We start from the raw sequence: 23,073 nt of genomic DNA, 5'->3' as shown, positions 1-23,073 counted from the left end.
CCAACCACTCGATCGTTCTGCGAATCGCAACCATCCATCGACCTGCTGCCGCGCGCGCTGCTCTCCGTGACAAGCAACTTCCTGGCACCTGGCTGATCACTTCATTCTACCCAGGCACTGCATATTGCCCTCCCATTACTTTTCGCGCGCGACTCCGCCCCAGATCTTCCTGCCTACCTACCTGTCTTCGTGCCCTCAGCACTGCCTTGGCTTTTCACGCAGCCCAAGCTTCACTCGAAACAGCACCCACCCTGCGACGGCGCCGCTGCCGCCAAACCCCTTACTGCGACCAACCCACGCATAATCGCAATCCGCCCTGCGGCTCTCTGCTACTTACCCCCTTTTCGCCTTCACCGTTGCGACGTCCTGTCGACCTCCACCCCCTCGATTGCCTAAATAGCCCGCTGCCGCTTCCCTGCCGCGCATCATTTCAGTTCCTATCCTCACTGTTGCAGCAGGTGCACCAGGTCGACGGACATTGACCCGTCGTTCTCGTCTGCTTGCGACCCGGTCTGGGATACACACGCGCCCTCGTTCGACCCTACCCACGCATCTGCCGACACGGCGTCATCCGTCATCCGTCATCCTGCGACCGGTCGAACCCCACCAACCGACCCAAGCCTGTTCGCTCAGCGAGCCACGACAGCTGCCACCGGACTCAGCCGGTTCGTCATAAGTCAAGCTCAGTCCCGCCCCAGTGGTTCGTCAATTGACGTTGCGCTTCCACCCTTCTGTCTCTCGCTTGCCCGCCAAGCTCCACCGTCTCATCGCGACTACTCAGTCTGAAACTGTCCTTTCATGCCATCTCGGCCAGCTGCACTTTGAGCAAAGAATGAGCCAGCCGCCCGTCCGTCGCTCCAGCCTAGGCATGTTGCTCCGACGCAGTAAATCCGGTGACCTGGGGAAGGGCGGTAAGAAAGCCCAAGCCCTGAGGGAGCAGGAACTCGAACGCCAGCGCCAGCAGGCCGCCATCTCCAGGAATCCCCCCAAGCTGCCCGACTTCTACGACGCCCACGACCAGCTTCCTCTCTCCAACTCCATCCCCTCCGACCTGCGCACCGACGCCGGCTCTGTCTACTCTGACGATCACCGCGGTGGCGGCATGTACACCACCTCTCGTCCCTCTATGGAGCCCGCCTACAGCGTCGGCAGCGCTCCCCCGGTCCCCCCCATCCCCAGCAACGCCTACGACCCCTATGCTCGCACCGAGAGCATGACCCATCGTGGCCGCTACAGCTATGCCAGCAGTGCCATCAGCACCATCAACAGCCCCAGGCGGGTCAGGAGACGCAAGGATCCCACTCCCTTCAAGTAAGTGAACGATGCCCCGCCCGCTTCCCATCTCTTCCCTTCCCGGCCCACCGATCTGCCATGTTCACCATGCTTTGCCGTGTCTCACCCCGCTCACATTGCTTTCCCTCGGCAGCATCCTCATCATCGGCACACGTGGCGCCGGCAAGACCTCCTTCCTCGAGTTTCTGAAGACCAGTCTAGCCCTCCCTCCGAAGAAACGATCCCGCCGCGGCGAGATCGAGGAGGAAGCACCTCGAGTGGCTGCGTCTGGCAACTTTATCCCCCATTACCTCGAGACGGAAATCGAAGGGGAGCGTGTCGGCCTTACACTTTGGGACTCGGAGGGTCTGGAAAAGAATGTTGTCGATCTCCAGCTCCGCGAGATGTCGGCGTTCTTGGAAAGCCGGTTCGAGGAAACCTTTGCCGAAGAGATGAAGGTTGTGCGATCGCCTGGCGTTCAGGATACCCACATTCACGCTGCCTTTATGGTTCTTGACCCTGCTCGGCTTGACCGCAACCTGGCGTCCGCCAAGGCCACCTCAGCCAATGGCCACGGCGGCAAGCCGCTTCTCAACCGCGTGTCCGGCGGCCTCGACGAGGATCTCGATCTCCAAGTCCTACGTACCCTGCAGGGCAAGACGACGGTCATTCCCGTTGTCTCCAAAGCCGACACCATCACGACGAAGCATATGCAAGTTCTGAAGAAGGCTGTCTGGGACAGCCTGAAGAAAGCTAATCTGGACCCCCTGGAGGCTCTCGGCATGGGCGACGACGATGACGACTCTTCGGACCGTATCGAAGAGGCCGACGAGGACGCGCTCGAGGATGATTCCGACCAGTCTCCCGAAGACGATGATCTGCCAATCCAAGGCGGTGACGAGGTGGTCCGGTCCGTGCCATCTTCGCCATCGGCCAAGAGACTGTCCGGCCAATCCATCCGCCGCCACAAAGCCAAGGAGGAGGAGAAGCAAGAGAAGGACGAAACTCCCTTCCTGCCTCTTTCCATCATCAGCCCAGATCTGTATGAGCCTGAAATTGCCGGACGGCAGTTTCCGTGGGGGTTTGCCGACCCTTATGACGAGCAGCACTGCGACTTTAACAAGCTCAAAGAAGCCGTCTTCACCGAATGGCGGGCGGAGCTTCGCGAGGCCAGCCGCGAGCAGTGGTATGAGGGCTGGAGGACATCCCGCCTCAAGAGCAGGGACCCGGCGAACCGCCGACGATAGAGCCCTCACGCCCCTCTGGACAATAATGGACAACCAGCAATCAGCGGTTAATTGGATCACGAACGCCCTCTCTTGTTTCTCCTTCTTTTTACTTTTCTCTCCAGAGGGCTGGCGCTTTTCATGGCCGTACCTCGGCCTTTACTGACGATGGCTTATGATTCCTCGGCATTTGCAAGAGAACCCCACCGTCGATACCACAAACAGACCTACTCGAGTCTGTTCCATCCTTTTCCTTGGCCTCTTTTCCCCTTCTCCTGCAGTTGCCACCGCTTCTTTCACCTGGGTGCCTGGCAACATGTAGCATACCCCTTTTTACCTATCTCATGCGTTACACTCCTTTCGCCATACATACTTTGATGAACTCTGCAAAACAGTGCGGTCATAGACGGATCCCGAACAAATGGTGCAAACGCCGCTCGACGGAAAGATGAGGCTGGAGGCCTATGGTCTCTCTGTCGTCTTGCAGTCGGGATGATGCGGTGTGCCGTGGCGCAAGTCCAGCCCTCAGGATGGACGATGAAAGGGTTGAAATGGTTGACGGAGTGTAAAAAACAGAGGGCCAGACGGAGGCCCTGATATTTCTCTCCTGTGTTAGTTCAATTGAGATGTTTACAATAATGTTGTGTTACTGTCTTCAGAGGACTCTGACCTTGTGATTGAAAGGTGCATCACCAACCCTCTAGTTATCGAATTTCAATAGTCTTATCCATCAACATTTGACGCTTTTCGTGCCGGGTATCAAATCTTCCATTGTTTTCTAGTGACGTTGCAGCAACATTATTGCCCCACGGGTGTCCGCGGGAAAAAAGAAACCCTGCCCCCCCGGAGCAAAGAAACTGTCTAATCACTCGCTTCGACCGAAAAAAGGGGACAAGCTCGAGTCCACAGCGTGCTAGACCGAGCTGGACATTGGGAGAACAGAAAGGGCCTCACTCACTTCCGTGCAGACTTCCTCGCCTAGATCTTTTCGAAGCCACCCCAAGCGCACGAAGGGCACAGTGAGGACGAAAGGGCCCGACTCCAAGACGGATTTTAGTCCTCGTAGTACTCCGTGTTGGTGGGGTTTCCGTCCGCGTCGATATCGCGCTCGCGCCGGTGTGGGTTCTTGCCACGGCCCGTGAGCGCCTTCACCTCCTTCGTGCCGAGGAGGACCCTGTCGAAGCCGGGTGGTAAGACGATGTCCGCTCTGGAGACGGGCGTTAGCTGGTGCTCTGGCAGGGTAGACGGACACACGTGAGAGATGGCGAGGGAGGACATACTTGAGGAAGTCCACTTTGAGGTTGCGCGCCTTGTCCCGAATCGCCTGCTGGCCTCGGCGGTCTTCGAAGTGCCTTTCCGGGTCATACGTCGTGGGCTCCTCGTCTTTGGTGCTTTGCCCGGTGCGCGGATTCGCCCCTTGTTCGATCAGGCTCCAGTTGCATCCCAGCGTGGCGATGAGGTCGATGAGCTTGCTGACGTCACGGTTGGACCAAGGGACGCGGTGCTGGACGCGTGGGGTCGTGGGGGTGCTGTTGCGGTTGCGCTTCTGGATGTCGCGGTAGTCGGCGTGGATGGCGGAGCTCGAAAAGGAGGAAGCAGTGTGGCTGCGTCCATCTTCGTCATTCGGATTTTCGGGATCCCGCTGATCGAAGGCTCGGCTGTGATCTGGGACGGCGTGACGCCTCGGCAGGGGAGCGGAGGAGCCGACGAGAGTGGCTGACGAGGGCAGCGTGTCATGACGCGAGCGTTTCGACGGTGGCGGGGGCATGGCACGTCGGTCTTCGGCGCGTCGGCGCTCATCGGGCTCTCGTTCGTCTTGCTCAAAGTCGTCGTCCACATCATCAGTCTCAAAGACATCTTCATCCTGGGCCCGTGCTCGCTTCCTGTTACCGTCGTTGTTGCTGTTGGCTGACCGGAAGCTGGAGGCGGCAGGTAGTTGGGTCTGCGAGCCCACAACGCGCGCCTGAGAGGATGTCTGCCGGCTTGAAGAGGGAAGCTGTCTGAGGATGGCGTCTTCATACATGTCGCTTGTTGTCGAGGCCGGTGAGCCAGGTACATTGAGGGGACTGTTCCGGCCATACTGCGGAGATCGCGGGCCGTCATAAGCGTTGCCAAAGGATGCAGGCCCATAGGCATCTTGTGACACACCAGCAGCTTCCCCAAGCTGCATCAATCGGGCAACGGCGCTGTTGGTGATGGGGAGCTGTTGTCCGGATCTGCATGTGGTTAGTAGAACTCAATCGTTGCAACATGGAGCCGGAGAGCCTGCTTACGTCCGAGGGCGTATAACTTGTTGCGAGGCCTGAGAAAAGGCTTGTGAGCCCTGTGAGCCAGCGACAGATCTCGACGCTTCGCGGTTGCTCGCTGCGGCGTGCAGGTCGTCCTGGATGGTTCGCTGCACTTCCTGAAACTGCTCGTATGCCCAGTCGATCTGGTCTGAAACCCAGCCCTGTGGGGGAAACCTTTCTTTGAGATGTGGTATGATGTCCGCAGTGCTTCTCGCTTGACGTGCCGTCTCGAGGATGTCTTTGACCCTATCGTAACAAGCAGTAGCGATGGCATTTTCTAGAGGTTGTTTGAGACAACATATGCCTGCCATGTTCTCCGGGGTAAGGAGTTCGTCCGGCTCCTGAGCATCATCATCTTTAGAGAATATAGCTGCAACAGCGCGCTCAATATCGAAATCTTGCCTGTTTTCAATGGCGCAAATCAGGCGTTGGGTGCGAATGCTGAGCGCCAGTCTGACGATTTTACCGTCGACATTCCATTCCACACCTTCGTCGATCATCTCGTGGAAAAAGGGCATGAAAGGGGCAGGAAAGTCCTGGTCCAGGCGCTGGAGAACTGCTGTTGGGTCGAGGGAGAGGCCGCAGATCTCGTCAAGCAAACTCGCCAGATTCACGGATGCGAATATGGCTTGCGCCTGCTTCTGAACGTCCTTGCCTAGACGATCGGCTGAGTCCTGTATATCGATCAATGGCACGCTCTCATCGACGTACATGCGGCGGAACTCGGTGAACGGCTTGCGGTGGACGGCGATCAGTCGTTTCCACACCTCATATCTGGGTTTCTGGTCTCTAAAAATCTGGTCGATCAGAGCCTGCGAGGCCTGATTGATGTCTCGCAAGACAAGAGTCTGTAACTCGATAGCCTCGTTGTCGAGCTGAATTGGATCGACGATACCCTCTTCGCTCTCATCGCCTGCTGACGACGCATGCCGCACGTTTGAAGGCTCTAGAGAGGAATGAATCAACCAGTCTTGCTGGTTATAGGGTTCAGGCAAACTCACCATCTTCCTCATCATCTACATTCGACTGAGAGTAGGCGTCATAATCTTGGCACGAGTCAGCAAAATCAGCTTCTCAGGACTTCGTGGATAGCAGATGCAGCATGCTCACCACTGTTGGCCGCAATGCTGGGCTGGATGTTATCCAGGTTTATGCTTTGCGCACGATCCCCGACCATGGGAGCAGCACGTCGAGCTGGCGGGTCATAAGAAGACACTGGCTCGGAAGCCTCTTTCCCTGTACGTCCATTGGTAGATTCCGCAGGTTCTTCTCCATCATTGGACTGCTTGACGCGTTGCAATTGGGGAAGTGGTGGTGATGGCTGTGTTCTTGGGGCGCGCTGGCGCGACCGCGTTACACGTCCTTCTTGCTGCTGGGCGGGAGGACCGGGCACCAGACGACTTGATTTTGCTCGCGGCATGGTGATGACTACTTTGATTCGCGCAGCTCGATTGCTTGTTGACGGGAGACTGTGAAGCTGGGGTGACCGTGAGAGACTGACCCTAACCCTCTAGGGTTATTGTTTATGGCGGGCCTTCGTGCCTCAGGAGCCAGCAACCCTCGTCTTGCAACGATGGGTAGGTACGTACCTTCAGCACTGGAGCTACGTACCCACTTTCCATTCTCAGAGCAACAACCCAGTAGCTGCAGCTCGGCACTCGGCCTGGCACTGTGAGGCAGATGCGAGGCAGGGTATCTACATTTGCTTCTCACTTACCTCCCTACCCGTAAGGTACATTCCCCTCCTAAGCTGACTTGGGTGCCTCAGAGTGCTCAGGTTCAAGCACCTCACTCGTCGCTGTGTGAAGCCTGTTCACGCAGCACGCAGACTGATACTTTGCCTTGCATCCATCCTGCATGCGGCTTACTCAACGTGGCTAGACATGGTGAGGGGCCATGGCAGTGCTGCAAATCATTTGACCCACGGTTGGCCCATTTCAACGGAGAGGCATCACCCTTCCCTCACGAGCGTCTTCAACTTGATCCTAAATTTGGGTCAAAACGCAAAGCTTCCTATATGCCTACACGGTCTTCTTCACGGTAGCTGGCCCTGCGCCTTCCTCACACTTCAGCTTGGTCAACACCCACTCCGCCTTGCAATGCCCCGTCCCCGTCGTTCTGTGCTACCATGATTCATGCTAGGCATTCATCGACAAATCGTTTCGACTTGCCGCGGTGTCGTGGTCAGCAAACACAACCCTGCAGACTTGATCCTGGCTTCGGAAGCCCCAAGGAAAGCCAACTCCTCTAATGTCGCTTCACTGCCACCTTCTGAGGCAGACCATCTGGGCCAAAAAGCCCAAGCAGGTACGCCGTTCGAGTCAGGCACAAGAAGGCCTGCATCATCAATCAGTCAGCAGGCATCGATGCAGTGGGTGGAATGTAGTCATGCTTACAGTCGCGCCGACGTTGCCCCATGTCATGGCGTTCCACTGCGCAACGTCGACAAACTGGCCATACCCCAGACCATGGTAACAAGCCCACAGGTGCCCAAGGTCGGCCACCCACAGCGCGACGAGGTAGTTCCGTACTACTCTGATCTCGCTCGTGGAGGACAAGACCGCGACACCGATCATGGCGAGCAGGAGGTAGAGGTTTCCCAGCTGCAAAGTCACCATGCGACCATTGTCCGAGTGCAGAGGCGGGGTCTGCTGGATTATCTGATCAGCGACAAACTGATCCGGGTTTACGACGACTCCAAGGAACCCTGCGACTCTGTCGGCGTGTCAGTACTAGTACACTGCCCGCATCATTCCACATTTCAGTAGAAAATAGATATGCAGACGCACAGCGACAGGGGTTCTAAAATGGTGAATACTGTCCGGGGAAACCCCGGCAGAGCAGACGCCATGACTGCTCCGTCCTTCGGGGGGCACTTTCGATGCAGTGCTACGCGAGAATGGGATGGACGTAGGAGAGAAGCGACGGGTCGCGGGCAACGTCAGAGTCGACAGACTACCCAGGACAAACAAAGCCTTGCAGGACAAACACGGGCTGGCAGAACAAGAGGGAGGCGACAGCGCAAGTTGATGCAGCTTGACGAGTATTGGAGGGACGAGGGGCCAATCCAGTCGAGCAAACAACAAACACGATGAAGCCACTTCAGTCTCCTCTCTGTTTTTGGCTCGGTCTTCCCTCTAATAATAAAGAGTCTCCCCACTGTTGTTCAGACGTCTAAATCAGTCAACACCCGAAACCGGATAGCCCTGGCCTGACGGTACGGTACCTTGCTTCATTGCTAGGTAGCTAGGGGGAGGGGGCGAGAGGCGAAGTCTGTGCCTCTCCACCTTCAAGGCCCCAAGTTCCGAGTCCAAGCCCCTCCCGTCCATGTCAAGTGGACTGATACTTAAGCCTTCCCCACGTGCTGATAAGCTCCGGTAGCGTGAAACATCTGTCGATAAGAGCGCCAAGGCAACCTTATTCGGCCAGTGCCCTCTTTGCCTCATCTTTGCTCCCGACTGGGAGTAGGTGCCTGCCACCTACCTGAGCCGTGTCGCCCCTCGACCTGAGAATGACTTCGCGGAGCAAAACGTGTGCCGTCAGGAGCCGGACTTGATTGACCACGCAGCTGCTTCGGCCAAAAATACCCGCCCCGCCCTCTACGACTTCATAGTTTGTTGTCTGTTCTTATATCTTGCACATCCTTTCTGTTCATTGTGCCCTCCTCCCACCCCCCCTCTCGCTGCCTACGTGCTCAACCGCAGGTTTACCTCGATGCAAGAGCCGACTTCTCTCGCCCACGATGGCATTCATCGAACCGCGCCTCATCCACCTGCTCAACGATGCGACAACCCCTCAGCTCGGACACATCGACCTTCCTCCCTTCACCGAAGCTTTCCCCGAAGCCTCTGACCGGCTGACACCCCTCGCACCAACGGCTGGTCGACGAGACGAGCTCCTTGGTGCCGCACCGCCGACTAGCAACCATGGCTCCCTATCACAGACGGCGGGCGCATACGATGATGCAGGGGCGACGCTGCGAGACCCTAGGAGGGACGGGGACGCCGCGACAGACAGGAGTGCCATCGCCAATGTTCCTCGCATCCCGCTGAGATTGCTCCTCGGCGAAACGGATGAGGCCAGCCACATGTATGCTCCAGGCCAGGAAGTTGACGATGGGCCTGAGGGCAAGGACGACTCCGCATCGAAAAAGAGACACCGAGCCATGACGAATAAGGACGACCTCATGCATTTGCCCCAGCCGGTGAAGAAACAAAAGGCAGCATCCCAGACCCGACTGCCGCCCATGCCGCCCATCATCAACGGACTACACGAACCTCCACCCAACGCCGCCCTCTTTCCCCCAATCTCTTCCACCGAATTCGATACACCTGACCCCGATGCGGCGCAGCGCCAACCGGCGGCGAGGGAACTGCCACAGGTACACGAAGACAAGCCCATGGAGGTGGAGCCCTCGAAGTCACAAAAGCCGGGGAGCGTCAAGACGAGAAAAAAGGCCATGAAGCCCCGAAGGAAGTGGTCAGAATCGGAGACCACACACTTGCTGCTCGGTGTAAATCGACACGGTGTGGGCAAGTGGACAGACATTCTCGCCGACCCCGAGTTTAACTTCAACAGCCGCACGGCGGGGGATCTCAAGGATCGCTTCAGGACGTGCTGTCCGACAGAGCTTCGGAAGAACGGCAAGGAAAAGTCAACGGCGTCGGTCAATCCTCTTCCCACGCCGCCTGCGGAGTCCAAGGGAAAGGCGAAGACAGGCCTTCTTTCGGAGAATATCCTCATTGACCCTGATGAAGCATTCGACCCAGACCAGTGTCAGCAGAACACCAATGATGCTGAGGCTGTGGTGAAGCACAAGAAGAGCCGCGCGCATCGGAAAAAGATTGAAGATTTGGCAGAACTCGGGATTCATGGGCCTTTCAAAAAGTCGCATCGGCGGGAGCGACGTCCTTTCTCGGAACAAGATGACCTGCAGATCCTGGAAGGGCTCGACAAGTACGGACCGTCATGGACTAAAATTCAGCGCGACCCGCGCTTCAGTCTTTCGGGCCGCCAGCCCACCGACTTGAGAGATCGAGTGCGAAACAAGTACCCAGATGTATACCAAAGGATCGAAAGAGGTCTTTTGCATCTCAAGGAGCTCAAGGAGCGAAACGACAGTGTCGACACATCGACCAACGCAACAAAGGAGAGCGGCAGTTCTCAGCCACGCCAGGCGCACCAATCGTCTATTGCCCAACTAGCATGGAAGGAAGACCTCACTCGCTGGACCGTGTCGCCCATGGAAAACGAGGAACTGCCCGTCGTGCCGCAGCCATTCGAGCTGACCGAGGCCTCAACGACAGCATTTATGGGAAGTGTTGGCGAAATGGACATTTCCCGCCTTCTGCTTGACGATTCAGAGATATCTGACCTTCCTGGCCGGCACATGGCATCTGACTCTGATCTGGTGTCTCTATGACCTCAGAGCAAATACACGCCCGGCCGTTGACGGTCAGGCATGCTAGCTTGCTGCTCGGTTAGAGCCTCATCTCGACGATGGGCCTCTGATGCAAGCGATTTTTCTTTTATCAACAGGGAAGGTATTGCAGAACGACTCATGGTATCCTGCGGGGCCATCCACTTGATTTCATGGTACTCAGGACCCAAGGATGGGTATATACCCGGCGCTTGGCATCGTCCTACGAACGAACGGCGCACTTTCAATTTGTTACCTCGTGGCCAAGTTACGACTGGCTGGCGAGTAGAAAAAAAAATGGCTTCGGCAACGGGACACGGCAAATGGGAATGATTTAGATGGAGAACTGTCGCTTCTGACACAAGAAGGGGGGAGACTCGAAAACGGCATCACTGCTTGGGTCGATTCACGTGTCCGATAGAGTGCGTTGCGTGCAGTTGTGTGTACCGTTTCTAGAAATCATCAATCGTGAGAAGAGTTTCCTCGACGCCTTTGGTTCCTCATGACCACGTCTTGTCCATCCTCTGTCGCCTGTAGATGGTATGCTTCACAGCCGTCTCTCTTCGTCGTGGTACGGATCTCGGTCACTACACCGAGGATGAGTGGGGTCACTTCGGTCAGTCGGTGGTGGGTTAGCACACAGATGGTCGGCACTGGCCCATATAATACAACCAATGATATCGCTCTCGAGCAGTCCCGCCTGTCCAGGGCAAGAAAACCTACCTCCACAAAGAATTTTCTCGCCCAGGCAGGACCACACTTGTGTACAGCCCGACTTTTTGTGTGGACTTGACCTTTGACCTCACCTTCACCACCAACAATCTCCATCCACCAGACTCGGTACTAACAGTCAAGATGGGCAAGGGACTGTAAGTTCACCACGATCTCGCCCTCTACCTGACACTCGCAATGCCTTCGAGATGACGGGCTCGCATTTCGCAGCCCCAACGTCGTCGGCGCTCGCTGCCATGTCAATGGTCGGTATGCAGCCAGTATCAACGGGATTCTGACTTGTCTCTCTTCACAGCAAGAAGCACCAGAAGCGCCTCAGCGCGCCCTCGCACTGGCTTCTCGACAAGCTGTCGGGCACCTACGCTCCCCGCCCTTCGGCCGGTCCCCACAAGCTCCGCGACTGCATGCCCCTGATCGTCTTCCTGCGCAACCGCCTCAAGTATGCGCTCAACTTCCGCGAGACCCGCTCCATCATGATGCAGCGCCTCGTCAAGGTTGACGGCAAGGTCCGCACCGACATCACCTACCCCGCTGGCTTCATGGACGTCATCACCATCGAGAAGACCGGCGAGAACTTCCGCCTCATCTACGACATCAAGGGCCGCTTCACCGTCCACCGTATCCAGGCTGAGGAGGCCGAGTACAAGCTCGGCAAGGTCAAGCGTGTCCAGCTTGGCCGTGGTGGAGTCCCATTCTTGGTCACGCACGATGCCAGGACGTGAGTCAAATCATGCCCTCGTAAGACATCATTCAGCCGTTGGATCAAGCTTTGGTCGACTCGGGGGGGATCATGAATACACTGGAAAGAGCAAAGAGATAAACACCTCTTCCGGGAGGCTGGATCTCTCGGCCTGTACGTGCGCAGCGCGCTTCGGCTTTGCTGCTGCCAAGCGTGCTGCTGCCACCTGTTGCCTCGCAGCCTCTCCGTTCAAACCCCCGCGACGAGATTGGAGCGACCATCTTTGCGGCTGTATGTGTCTCCCTTCCCCTCACGTATGCTAACGTTGCGTTCTTCCCACAGCATCCGCTACCCTGACCCTCTGATCAAGGTCAACGACACCGTCAAGATCGACCTTGCCACTGGCAAGATCACCGACTTCATCAAGTTCGACACCGGCGCCATTGCCATGGTCACCGGTGGCCGTAACATGGGTCGTGTTGGTGTCATCACTCACCGTGAGCGCCACGATGGTGGTTTCAACATCATCCACGTCAAGGATGCCATTGACAACACCTTCGCCACCCGTGAGAGCAACGTTTTCGTCATCGGCTCTGAGAAGCCCTGGATCTCCCTGCCCAAGGGCAAGGGTGTCAAGCTCACCATCGCCGAGGAGCGTGACCGCCGTCGCGCCCACGCCATTGCTGGCCAGTAGACGATTCATGTTTTCTAGTCCAGGACAATGGGGGCGGGGGAGCAAACAGGGTTTCAAAAAGGGTGTTGAGTGCAAAGCATGAGACAAACGGAGTACAGGGCTGATTTCGAGTTTTCGGCTTTATGAACTACTACCCGGCGGGTAGCTGTAGCCAGCAATACCATGCCATTGAAGATCACCCTGACGTTACCTGTTATTCCTCTTCCGATGCTTTGAACGTGACCTGTGATCATGTGCTGTGTTCCACGATACACGTCGTTTCATCGTGGCTGTTGTTCCTGTCTATACTCACGGCCGAGGTCCCTCGCCTGGAGTATGTCGACAGGATTGACAAGACACTTGTCATTGTAGAGACGGACTACGACGCGATGTAAACTACTCGTAGTTGAGCATAAAGACGCGTCTATTGTTCTACAGATGGTTCCACAACGAGCCTTTGCTGACAGAAAATGGCACCGCGTGCCCGCCGACCAAGACACCATACGTTCCGGGCTCCATCCTCCAGGCGACCTCATTCTCATCCCAATAGCTGCACGCTACTTTGAGATCTACCGTGAGCTCGACCGTCCTCGACTCGCCCGGTTGCAACATGACCTTGTCAAAAGCCTTGAGCTCCTTCTCAGGTCGTGACACGGCCGTCTCGTCCGCCGGCGTTACATACAGCTGCACGACCTCCTTGCCAGCGACTCGGCCGGTATTCTTGACCGTGACACTGCATCGCAAGACGGCCGTCTCCGCGTCTTCTTCCGCCGTTGCGCCGAGCCCCTCATACTGAAAAGTCGTGTACGACAGGCCAAAGCCAAACGGCCACCGGACTCTGTCTGCGGCCGCCGCCTGTGAAGAGCGGTAGCCGACCTCGACGCCCTCGGCATACTCCATCTGCACGCTGCCGTCCTCCAGCTTCTGAGCAGGAAAGTTGCCGAAGCTCGGCGCGTCCTCGAGCGTCTTGAACCACGTCGTCGCCAGCCGGCCGCTCGGGCAGACGGTGCCCGCCAGCACGTCGACCACGGCCCGCGCGCCCTCCTGGCCGGGAAAGTGCGCGAGCACGACGGCGTCGATGTCGTCGACCACGGCGCTGACGTCGATGGGGTTCCCGCAGTGCAGCACGAGCACCGTCTTCTTCGACGCAGCGGCCACAGCCTTGATGAGGGCGGCCTGGTTCGCCGGCATGCGAATGTCGTCGAGGTCGAAGCCCTCCGACTCGTACTGCTCGTTGCGTCCCGCGTAGATGACGCTGACGTCGGAGGTGCGGGCCAGGGCGACGGCGTCGGCGATGGCCTGCTGCTCGTCGTAGGCCTCCTCGAAGCAGAGACTAGCCGCGTAGGGGGTCGGCTCGCCGATGACGAGCTCAGGAGGGCCGGCCATGTCGAGACGAATGTCGTAGCAGACGCCGGCCTCCATGGATATTTGTGTGCCTGTCTCGAGGAGAATGTGGTTGAAGATGAACTGCTCCGTCGGGATGCCCTTGTCTGAGCCCGTCAGGACGGTTTCACCGTTGACGGTGAGGGTGAACGCTCCCGTGCATCTGATGGTGAGGGTGTGATCGCCGGACGTGGACGGCGTCAGTTTTGTTGTGATCGTCAGCCGGGACCCAGGTACCTTGAGACCTGGCTTGAATTGCCCGAGCATCCAGACGACGGGCTTGTCCTGGTGCTCCTCCAAGAGCGGCTCGGGCGAGTCGTCGTTGTAGTAGGTCACGTCTGCGCCTGGACGGCCATCCTTGGCAACGAGTTTATCGGTGTCGGCGACAGGGATAATTCGTCGCGTCCGCACGCCAGGAGAGTATCGCACGCGTTCTGCGTTGTTTACAGCCTCTTTCCAGAGATCAATGGGAGAGCTTCTGTACTGCGGCGTGCATGAAGCGCTGCCGCCTCCAGTGATGACAGGGTCTCGCGCGAACTCCCCAATGACGGCAACCGTATCGGCAGAGGACTGTGTCAGGTCAAGGGGCAGTGCCTCCTGTTCGTTTTTCAAGAGGACAATGCCGCTGGCCGCCAGCTCCCAGGCCAACCGGTTCGTCTTCTCATTGATGATGGACTTCTCGGTGCTGATGCCGTGGCACGCCTTGGTCCGATCCCGCAGCTCCAGCATCTTGAGCACGCGAGCATCGACCTCGCCGACGGTCACCTCGCCCGACTCGACGGCTTTGACAAGCGTGGCACCCCTGAAGATGGGAAACGGCATCTCGAGGTCGAGGCCTGCCTGGATGGGTGCGGCCGTGTTGTGCACGGCGAACCAGTCCGACATGGTGATGCCCTTGTATCCCCATTGGGCCCGGAGCACCCCCTCCATCAAGGGCTTGTTTTCACTGCAGAAAGCTCCATCGACCTTGTTGTATCTGGTTTGGTCTTCACGTCAGTCTCCTGTCTCTCGCGCCTCTCGCGCATGATTCCTACGCCTCGAATAGGGGATCCTTACGCCGTCATGATGCCCACAGGATCCGATGTCCTCAACAGATGCTGCCAGGCGGCGAGGTAGACCTCTCTCAAGGTCCTGCTGTCCGCCGAATGCTTGACGTCGTAAAAGTGCCTCAGCGTCTCCGAGTCGTTGCAGACAAAGTGCTTGGGGCACGCACCGACACCCATGGCCTGGATGCCGTTGACCACGGCGCCGGCAAGGTGGCCCGACAGGAGGGGATCCTCGCTCATGCACTCAAAGTTGCGGCCGCCGCGCGGATCACGATGGATGTTGATGGTAGGCCCCAACACGACCTGGGCGCTCTTCATGCGCGCCTGGTGGGCGAGCTCGCCGCCCAGGCGACCCAGGAGCTCGGCATCCCACGTCGAACCGTAGCATGCTGTGTTGGGGAAACTGGCTGTTGTGAGGTCCGCTTCGATGCCCGCGGGACGGATGCCACTGACGGAATCAGCGACCTGAATTTGTGTCAGTGTATGCTCTGCTGCTCGTGATGAGGCGTTCATACTCTGATGGGCGGTATGTCGAGCCTCTCAACGCCAGCTGCTGTAGAAAAGTCGCGACCTGAGAGAAGAGTGACCTTCTCTTGGAGCGTGAGCTCCTCGAGAAGCTCTTTGAAGGTCATATTGCCGGCTTTGTTCCGGCCGGTGAGAGCGAAAGTGATAGGCAGGACACTGTAGTGTGATTCGGCAGAATTGTTCTGGGACGTGATCTAGTTGTGTATCTCTCACTGTCGGGCAATCCCATCAAAACCCGCCGGACCATGAACGTTTTGAAGTAAATCGCGACGTCGCGCGTCTTGCTCAACCCTTATTGAACGGAAGCCATGAGCCACAGATTCTCCATCTGCCTAGTCACGATGCCGGTGACAGTCGTCCTTCGGATCTTGCGCCCACGTTCCCCCAAAACTCGGGATTTCCGGGCTTGGGCAACCCTCCGAAAAAGGACGACCCCGCCAACTGGGGCGGGGAGTGAGGGGGATACCTCCACATTCCGAATCATGTAGAGGTGGGGGAACCCCTGAAGAACATCCCCTGGCATCAGCTCAAGCTCATGACTTGCGCTTGTTGAGGTGTTAGTCTCGGCGATATCGCGAACCACCGAATGCCTACACGAGAACCAGAGGGGAGATCCATCTAGAAAGATATTGCCGTACCATCCGTCCAATTTTCGCTCCTAAGACGAAAGGGCTATCATTATGCAGTACTATTCAGCTAACCTTCCCACACAAATCCCTGCTCCATGCCCTCCATCAACGGTCTCAGCGCCATACCGTAGTCGCCCCCATTGGGCGTCCTCAATAAGGTGTGAATGTGAAACTTGGCCGGCTCCTTGTTCGTCAGGAATACGCCGGAGTGGTGATCAAATTCGACAATGATAACCGGACTCTGGATACGATAGTAAAAGGCGTCCTCGTTGCCGAAGCCCCCGATCCAGCAAAAGTACGTCTCGTGATACCAGGCCTTGACCTGCTCCATCCGCGCCAGTCGAGCCTGCTCTGGAAGGTAGAGGAGGTACTGGCCCATGATCTGTGACACGAGATCCTGCTCTGCGGCCGTCATGTCGCCCACGAGGATGCCCTCGTACGGCACGACACGGTTGTCGCGGTATGCCCCGCACAGATGGCGCTGGTCGTCGTGGTTCCAGCGCCCTTTGGGCATGGCCGGGTCCTTGAGAAGCTTGTATACCTGCGCCTCCGCCTGGCGCTCCGGTGATAGCCTCTGCATGAGGTGCAGGCCGAGGACCTCCTCCTCGTGGAGGATCCGCGTCGCCGCGTGAGGGCCGTCGCCGTCGATGAGGTTCGGCTCGGCGCCCGTGAACCACGGCGAGACAACAATCTGAGTCTTGTAGAGGATGATGTTGAGGCACAGGTGGTGGCCGTAAAACGAGAAGCCCCAGGGCCGCGACGTCGACGGCTGTCCGAAGAGGACAAAGTTGTACGAGAACTCATTGCACACGCGCGGCGCCTGCACGAGCTCACCCAGGAACCCGTTGATGCGCATGGCGGCGACGGCCTTGGCGTAGCCTTCTGGCGACAGCGACGTCTGGAGAACACGCATGATGGCATTCTTGATCTGAGGCGCATCACTTAGTCTGTCGAGGCGCAGGCCCTTGTCGCTCAGGAGAAATTCGGGATTCGACCAGGACCGCCATTCTGGAGAGTCAATGTGGTAGCTGACAAGCGCACGCTGCTCTTCGTCGAGCATGTCCAGCAGAGCATCTGCTGAACTAACAATGTCTTCGATTGGGATACCTTCGTCTTGAATCTTGAATAGATCCGGGCGAATGTTCCCTGGGGAAACCCGACATTAGCTATTGTCATGGTCATTGTCACTATAAAGTCAGGGGCATGCCCACCATCCGTTGTGATCCCCCGGTAAGGCTCCTGGAAGAGCTTCCGCCAGTGGACGTAGAGAGCGTGCAGCCAAGGGGGGTTCCTGTTGAGTTTGAAACCTTCAGCGTATTCAGAGGCGTCTTGTTTCCTCATGGCCGTAAACCGAGCGTTGTTCACATCTGGTAGGAATTGGCGGAACTCGCCATGCTCGGCTGCGTGGATGGACCCCATCGTTCTGCGATTAGGGAGATGATGCTCGAGGTTGAAATACTTTGGATCTCGTGCTGTGAAATGAGAGACCCAAACAGATCGGGAGGCTGGGCTTTGAATGATCGACTCATCTGAAGCCTTGTGTACCATACCGACGATGTCATTGTGTCTGAGACTAATCCACTCGGACACAGCCCGATGGGTTCGCATGGCGTTGAGCTCCCTTGTGACAGCGATCCCGGAGGAGCATCCGGATATCCCGAACCCTGCCAAGACACCCGCACTCCGCATGAGGAGACCTCGAGTCCTCAGTGCGAAGGTGTACGCTAGGGCTATCGGACCATGGATCGTTGATCCATGGAAGGATGAAGACGAGAATGGTTCGATTGAAAAGAATGTCGCGTGGCATTTCGAGCGACCTAGAAGCCATGAATCTCGAGCTCGTCGAGTTTCCTTCCAGCGATTCACTTCGAATGTATCCGATCTAGACCCTGTCATCATGTCTCTACCGTCATTTCAGCGTACGTAGCTGGCCAGTCCCTTCTACACTCTCCTCAGCCCACCTGTGTGTTACGTGCAACTGGCCGCTTCAGAAATCTGACAACCCCTCCAGGCCTTGTTCGCTTCATCCCGAAGTCCAACGCCCTCAAGGTCCTCATTGGTGAGCCTGAATCAACCACCATCGATGTCGGTGTTGCGTTGCGCAAAGGTCAAGATGTGCCTGTGCTCGTCTGGTCAGGTTCCTCCGTGCTCAGCCCTGGCACGAAGACGACGCAGCGGGAGGTGGTCGATAAGGTTCTCTCTCCCGTTGCGCCTCATGAGGTCGGCACGATCCGATGCATTGGCCTGAATGTAAGTGAGCCCCGAGAGCAGTGAATGATCCCATCACCTAGGGAGTTGCCTTTTTAACAACCCTCACAGTATGTGCAGCACGCCAAAGAACTAGACGCACCGATTCCCACAGTCCCAACCGTCTTCTTGTAAGAGCTGAGCCGAGCAGCATGTTCTAGAGATGAAGCTGTGTGTGCTGACACGGCTAGAAAACCAAGCACCTCGCTCGCCAGCCCCTGGCCCGCGCCGACACTGCTCCCGGCGATCACACAGGCAGACGACACGGGCGACTACGAGTCCGAGCTCGCGGTAATCATCGGCCGCGCATGCAAGAATGTGTCCGAAACCGAAGCCCTCGACTATGTTCTTGGCTATACGGCCTGCAACGACGTTTCCAGCCGCGCGAGCCAATTCGCCCAGTCGCAATGGTGCTACTCCAAAGGCTTTGACGGGTCCTGTCCCATAGGTCCCGCGATCGTCTCCAAGGAGCTTATCTCGGATCCCGCAGCGCTGCATATCCGGGGTCTGAAGAACGGCGAGGTCATGCAAGATTGCGGTACCGAGTACGTATATCGCCCTCTGAAACCCATGTGTCTGGGTCAAAGATCAACTGACTGATGTTTTTACACAGTGACTTGATCTTCAGTGTCGCCAAACTGGTTAGCGTCCTGTCGCAGGGCGCCACGCTGCCTGCCGGCACGATCATAATCACAGGTACGCCTGCTGGCGTCGGTGCGGGCCGCAAGCCCAAGGTGACCATAAGGCATGATGATGAGTTCGCCGTCGAAATACTGCCCCACATTGGCACTCTGATCAACGTTTTTGAGAATGAGCAAATGCAACGTTGAGATGGGTTGGTACTGTCGTGAGATAGCTCATCGCCTCAAGACGCGCCGGGCGCATCGAGGTCCGAGAACTGAAAGGCAAAATCCAGGTCCATGTCGCCGCCTAGAAGGTCCAAGGGGCCCCAGTATTGATTTAGGAGCATGGTTCCCTCAAAGTCGCAAGCAGCCTGGCTGGAGGTGAATGGCCCAGAGCTTTGCGCCTTCTCCTTCGCCTGGCGCAGTAGTTTGGCGGCCTCTAGGGCTACGACGCACTCGTCCATGTTCTCGAGGATCTCGATGGCCATGCCGACACGCTCTAGTAGATATTGGTTGTCGGTCTCTAACGAACGTGTAATGTGCACGAGGATGATGGAAGCGGCAAATACTGTGTATGTGGTATTGTAGAACCTTGGAGAGGCTGTTAGAGAGGATGAGTTGCAGGTAGATCAGAGAAAGACCACGTACCAGGTACGGAAGAAGTCGTTGTGCTCGTGTGTTCGATATATGATTTCAACAGTTTTCGAGGCCGAATCGAGGTACTTCTCCGTGGCCTCATGTGCATCAGGGATCGATGCGCGCTCCGTCCCGGACGACTTGAGCAGCAGTGATCCGAACAAAAGAATCCTCATGTTATGATACCCTAATTCAAGTCAGATGACGTGCGCGGAAATCACGAGCATGCAAAGAGGCGTACGAATGGTCAGGACCAGCTTTTGCCGCTTCGCCCATTGAGGGTCTCGCGCGGCCTTGAGAGTTGACGGCGGGCCTGCGGAGATGTTTGGTCGAATCTGCTCTGGAAGACTCTCGATCCATCGGTCAAGATCCTTCTCAATCTGGAAAGCAAGCGCAGTCGTCGATAGCACAGGCGTATCGGACAGATAGATGCCAAGGCAGACTGTCCTCGTCAGTCGCGAAAAGTCTACCATGGATTTGATGATGGCGCAATGGAGAGGCTCGAGTAGCTCGGGCTGACTGGCGTCGGCGTTTGGTGAGCCCTGTATGAAAGGATACGGGCGGGTGTGGTAGAGATCTGCTCCTAATGTATCCGGCCTGCCCATTGCGAAGGACAACTCACTGCGAACCTTAGAGTGGTGGTCTAGGAAAAGTGATACTCGTAACTTACGTTTCGAGGGAGTACAGGCCCCTGAGGCGAGCATAACACATCAGTACCCGTTCAAAAGTCTTTGTCGATCACATTGCAACATCTCAATACTTACCACCAGGTCCGGGATTCTGCTTTCAATCTCGCCGTATCTGTCCTTGCATTGGGCCCGGGGCCTCGGTTGATACCCATGGCCAGCGCTGTCCTGACAGAAAGACCGACGTACATATAGCACACTGGGGCCGTTAGTGCTCGAAACAGTCTGTGATCTAGGGAAAAACTGACAGTGAGGGCTGAGTTCGTTCTGACAAACCTTGGCCTGTGTTTAAAGTCAGCTCAAATGTCCTTCCGTGGCTCGAAATGTACGGCACGGATGATACCAGAAAGAAATAGCACTGGACCATCTCGAGATCAGTGACCATGCCGAGTTGGTTGCAATATGTTTTGGCCTGGTCGAAAAACTTTCTGCTCCACTGGAGATTGGTCAGGCCCTCGAGAGGCTCGTCAGGCCTGACCCCGACAAGGGCGCCGAGGGCAAGGACGCTGTAGTAGAGGGCGGCAAAGCTAGTGACGCGGGTGCCCTCGGCGCTGGTCCACAAGCGCTCACACCTCTGGAGGAAGAGTTCCCTATCGAGTATGGGATGAATGTAGTGGATGGCGGAGAAGTAGTTGTCCAGAAAGCCTCGGCTGTGGCGGGAGTAGAGGAGTGGCTGGCTCTGTGTGCCTGCATCGACGCGGGCTGAGCTCGTGTCGGGAGAATGAAAGGACGGATTGTGAAGGCTCGTGACGAGAAGGGCGTGTGCGTCATCAGCGGCCGAGCTGTTCTGGCCGCCGTTCCGTTGAATGTGGGATAGTAGGGCGACAGAGGACGAGGTGCCGTAGAACTCGACGTTGCGCGTGTGGCGATTGACGCCGGACACTTCGTGCTCGCCGGCTAGTCTCGTGGATGTGCTGCGCGGCGTCGGGATGGCATCGTAGTCTGACGCAGCGTAGTTGTCATTGGCGTTGGCTTCGTTCTCAGCCGCCATCTGCGATTCCGGCCATATCGAATGCTGCTGCTGCTGTTGCTGCTGGTCCTCTGCCAGCGGCAAGGTCGTTTCGCTGGGCTTCGTGGCCTCTGCAGCAGCCGCCGGCGGGTCTGGCTCTCGCCTCTCTCGAGACTCTCGAGACTCGAGGCGATTGGACAAGCTCTTCACATGATCCTCGAGCTGTTGTACGTAGCTGAAGATGTGGCGATGAGTGAGCTGCAACTCAGAATTGGGTGTCATGCCACACTTTGGGGGGGGCGACTCACTCGGGTGCATAGCGCCTGCTGGCAGCATCCTGGCCTTTGTAAATACACTCGAGCTTGCGATCTGGCCATGTCAGCTTTTCTGGTCAGGAGGGACATGGCAGAGGAAGAGACAAAAGGCGACCAACTTTTGCAGTAGGTGCATGGGTATAGCTCGTCACATTTATTCTTCTTGGTTCGACAAGCATCGCACGCTCGCGCGGCTCTTGGCCGGCGAGCCTTGTGAACGGCTGCTCTGGTGACGCGCGCTTTGGGTACCTGGTCATCCATGGCGATCAATTAAGCAACGTGGAGCGGCTGTTGAAAAGGCCCTGTGATGGTGACACAATGTAGGTGTATGCAGGCTGAAGAAGAAAGGTCAGATGGTGGGCAGTGGATCGACAAAGTCATGGCCCTGCTGGTGCCTGACGACTGCCCCAGACCATTGCCGAGCTCCTGCGGGGTGGCTAGGGGCTGAAGCTACCTAGGTACCTTACCTACCTTGGTACCTTAAGGACCTAGCTACCCAGAGAGTGCTGATGGGGATCGGGTCCCTGAAGTGCGGGGTGCATGACGGAAACAAGAACACGAGGCAGGACAGGCCGGCGGTGCCCAAGGTACCCAAGTGATCCATCAACACGATGATCACGGTCAAACATCGAAAATACAGAGGACACAGGGTCACTTCGATTGAGATACCACAGCATCTACACTTGGCCTGTATACACGCTCTATCTCATCCCAGCAATTTTGGCACCTCCTCAAGCAAATGCTCAACAATGGCATCCGGTCCCCTCTCCACCTGCAAGCCCTGAGGAATGGCGTGTGTCTTAATCTCGGGCACGATCTCTCTCGCAATCTTCTGTATCTCGACAGCTTCCTCGGCCGACCACATGGATGCTGAGAACTGACTGGCCGTTAGTGCTAGCTATCAGTGGCAGTCTGTGTGCTTCCTGGGCCTCGCCAGGGAACCGAGGAAAACCTACGAGGACGTCCGGCTTGAACTCCTTGACCTTGCCCTCTACTTCGGCGATGCCTTGTGTTGCTGTCAATATACGCTAGAGATCTTCCTCTCTCATATGAAACTTGAACTTACTCTCGCAATTGGCGACATAATCTATCGTGTACTCATCGCGGAGGGCCTCGGTCATCCTTCCAATGAGCCTCTTTGCCCGCTCAGGCGCCGTGTTGACCGTCACCAACCGGAAAGGACCTTTAGGAGGCATTGTTGTGTCTTTGGAGTGCTTGAAGGATGCAGTGTGTTGCTCAAATCGACCGAGACTGTGGCTGCAGGACACCGGTATTCATTTTTCGACCTCAACAATCCAGCAGCCAACTTCAACTTACACTCATTTGACGTCTGGATATTCCCCAGCCAATTCTAGACAGTCGAATTGGGAGCCGCGGGGAAGCTGTAGCCGCCCCCTATCCGCGGCATTGCCGGGCTGGAGTCGCCTCCCGGATCTGCCGGCCCCCTTTTAACGGCAAAGCCGAATCAGCTTCTTGCGCCAGCCTCCTGGCCCAACCTGGAGCGGATCGTTGGAAACGTACCGAGCTGCCGAACTTGGTTTTCTGAGAGCTGGGCTTTCCCGGAAAGATAAATCGCCCCAGCCGGGACCACATGCTGGCTTTGAGCCAAACATGGGGTGCTTATTGATATTTCTCCATCCATCTATGCGCCATTCTTGGATAGGGTGTGGCTGGTTACTGCTCCAGCATATGCAAGCTTCCCCAGTCATCCACCACTGTGCCAGTATATGCCAACGTAACATTCGA

At 56.9% G+C, this 23,073-nt stretch overlaps 8 protein-coding genes across 8 annotated transcripts; 4 read left to right on the top strand and 4 right to left on the bottom strand.

Moving 5' to 3' along the window:
- Positions 1–832: 832 nt before the first annotated feature.
- On the top strand, positions 833–2,519 carry D7B24_005092 (uncharacterized protein; the record flags this gene model as incomplete). Its single annotated transcript, XM_028639254.1, has 2 exons — positions 833–1,311; positions 1,427–2,519. 2 exons carry the CDS (start codon positions 833–835, stop codon positions 2,517–2,519), a joined length of 1,572 nt encoding a protein of 523 aa, XP_028499161.1.
- Positions 2,520–3,551: 1,032 nt separating this feature from the next.
- On the bottom strand, positions 3,552–6,206 carry D7B24_005091 (uncharacterized protein; the record flags this gene model as incomplete). The annotated part of the gene is made up of 5 exons (XM_028639253.1): positions 3,552–3,705; positions 3,779–4,714; positions 4,772–5,732; positions 5,788–5,832; positions 5,897–6,206. The coding sequence occupies 5 exons, from the start codon at positions 6,204–6,206 to the stop codon at positions 3,552–3,554; spliced, it is 2,406 nt and encodes an 801-aa protein (XP_028499160.1).
- An 827-nt stretch (positions 6,207–7,033) lies between these two features.
- Positions 7,034–7,637, bottom strand: D7B24_005090 (uncharacterized protein; the record flags this gene model as incomplete). The annotated part of the gene is made up of 3 exons (XM_028639252.1): positions 7,034–7,123; positions 7,183–7,501; positions 7,576–7,637. The coding sequence occupies 3 exons, from the start codon at positions 7,635–7,637 to the stop codon at positions 7,034–7,036; spliced, it is 471 nt and encodes a 156-aa protein (XP_028499159.1).
- Positions 7,638–8,528: 891 nt separating this feature from the next.
- Positions 8,529–10,208, top strand: D7B24_005089 (uncharacterized protein; the record flags this gene model as incomplete). The annotated part of the gene is made up of 1 exon (XM_028639251.1): positions 8,529–10,208. One exon carries the CDS (start codon positions 8,529–8,531, stop codon positions 10,206–10,208), a length of 1,680 nt encoding a protein of 559 aa, XP_028499158.1.
- An 852-nt stretch (positions 10,209–11,060) lies between these two features.
- Positions 11,061–12,310, top strand: RPS4 (40S ribosomal protein S4; the record flags this gene model as incomplete). The annotated part of the gene is made up of 4 exons (XM_028639250.1): positions 11,061–11,074; positions 11,148–11,186; positions 11,233–11,655; positions 11,959–12,310. 4 exons carry the CDS (start codon positions 11,061–11,063, stop codon positions 12,308–12,310), a joined length of 828 nt encoding a protein of 275 aa, XP_028499157.1.
- Positions 12,311–12,685: 375 nt separating this feature from the next.
- Positions 12,686–17,291, bottom strand: D7B24_005087 (uncharacterized protein; the record flags this gene model as incomplete). The annotated part of the gene is made up of 7 exons (XM_028639249.1): positions 12,686–12,713; positions 12,795–14,648; positions 14,729–15,183; positions 15,234–15,399; positions 15,824–15,833; positions 15,945–17,018; positions 17,084–17,291. 7 exons carry the CDS (start codon positions 17,289–17,291, stop codon positions 12,686–12,688), a joined length of 3,795 nt encoding a protein of 1,264 aa, XP_028499156.1.
- A 478-nt stretch (positions 17,292–17,769) lies between these two features.
- D7B24_005086 (uncharacterized protein) lies at positions 17,770–18,949 on the top strand (the record flags this gene model as incomplete). The annotated part of the gene is made up of 5 exons (XM_028639248.1): positions 17,770–17,791; positions 17,884–18,122; positions 18,192–18,250; positions 18,311–18,664; positions 18,733–18,949. 5 exons carry the CDS (start codon positions 17,770–17,772, stop codon positions 18,947–18,949), a joined length of 891 nt encoding a protein of 296 aa, XP_028499155.1.
- Positions 18,950–18,984: 35 nt separating this feature from the next.
- On the bottom strand, positions 18,985–22,523 carry D7B24_005085 (uncharacterized protein; the record flags this gene model as incomplete). The annotated part of the gene is made up of 10 exons (XM_028639247.1): positions 18,985–19,333; positions 19,391–19,565; positions 19,620–19,999; positions 20,143–20,263; positions 20,341–21,248; positions 21,322–21,382; positions 21,447–21,576; positions 22,100–22,204; positions 22,284–22,342; positions 22,394–22,523. 10 exons carry the CDS (start codon positions 22,521–22,523, stop codon positions 18,985–18,987), a joined length of 2,418 nt encoding a protein of 805 aa, XP_028499154.1.
- Positions 22,524–23,073: the final 550 nt, after the last annotated feature.

This window comes from Verticillium nonalfalfae (assembly GCF_003724135.2).
Source record: "Verticillium nonalfalfae strain VnAa140/NRRL 66861 chromosome Unknown scaffold_3, whole genome shotgun sequence".
NCBI lineage: Eukaryota > Fungi > Ascomycota > Sordariomycetes > Glomerellales > Plectosphaerellaceae > Verticillium > Verticillium nonalfalfae.
Note: the sequence above shows the minus strand (reverse complement) of the source record. Positions and strands in the feature narration are given on the sequence as shown.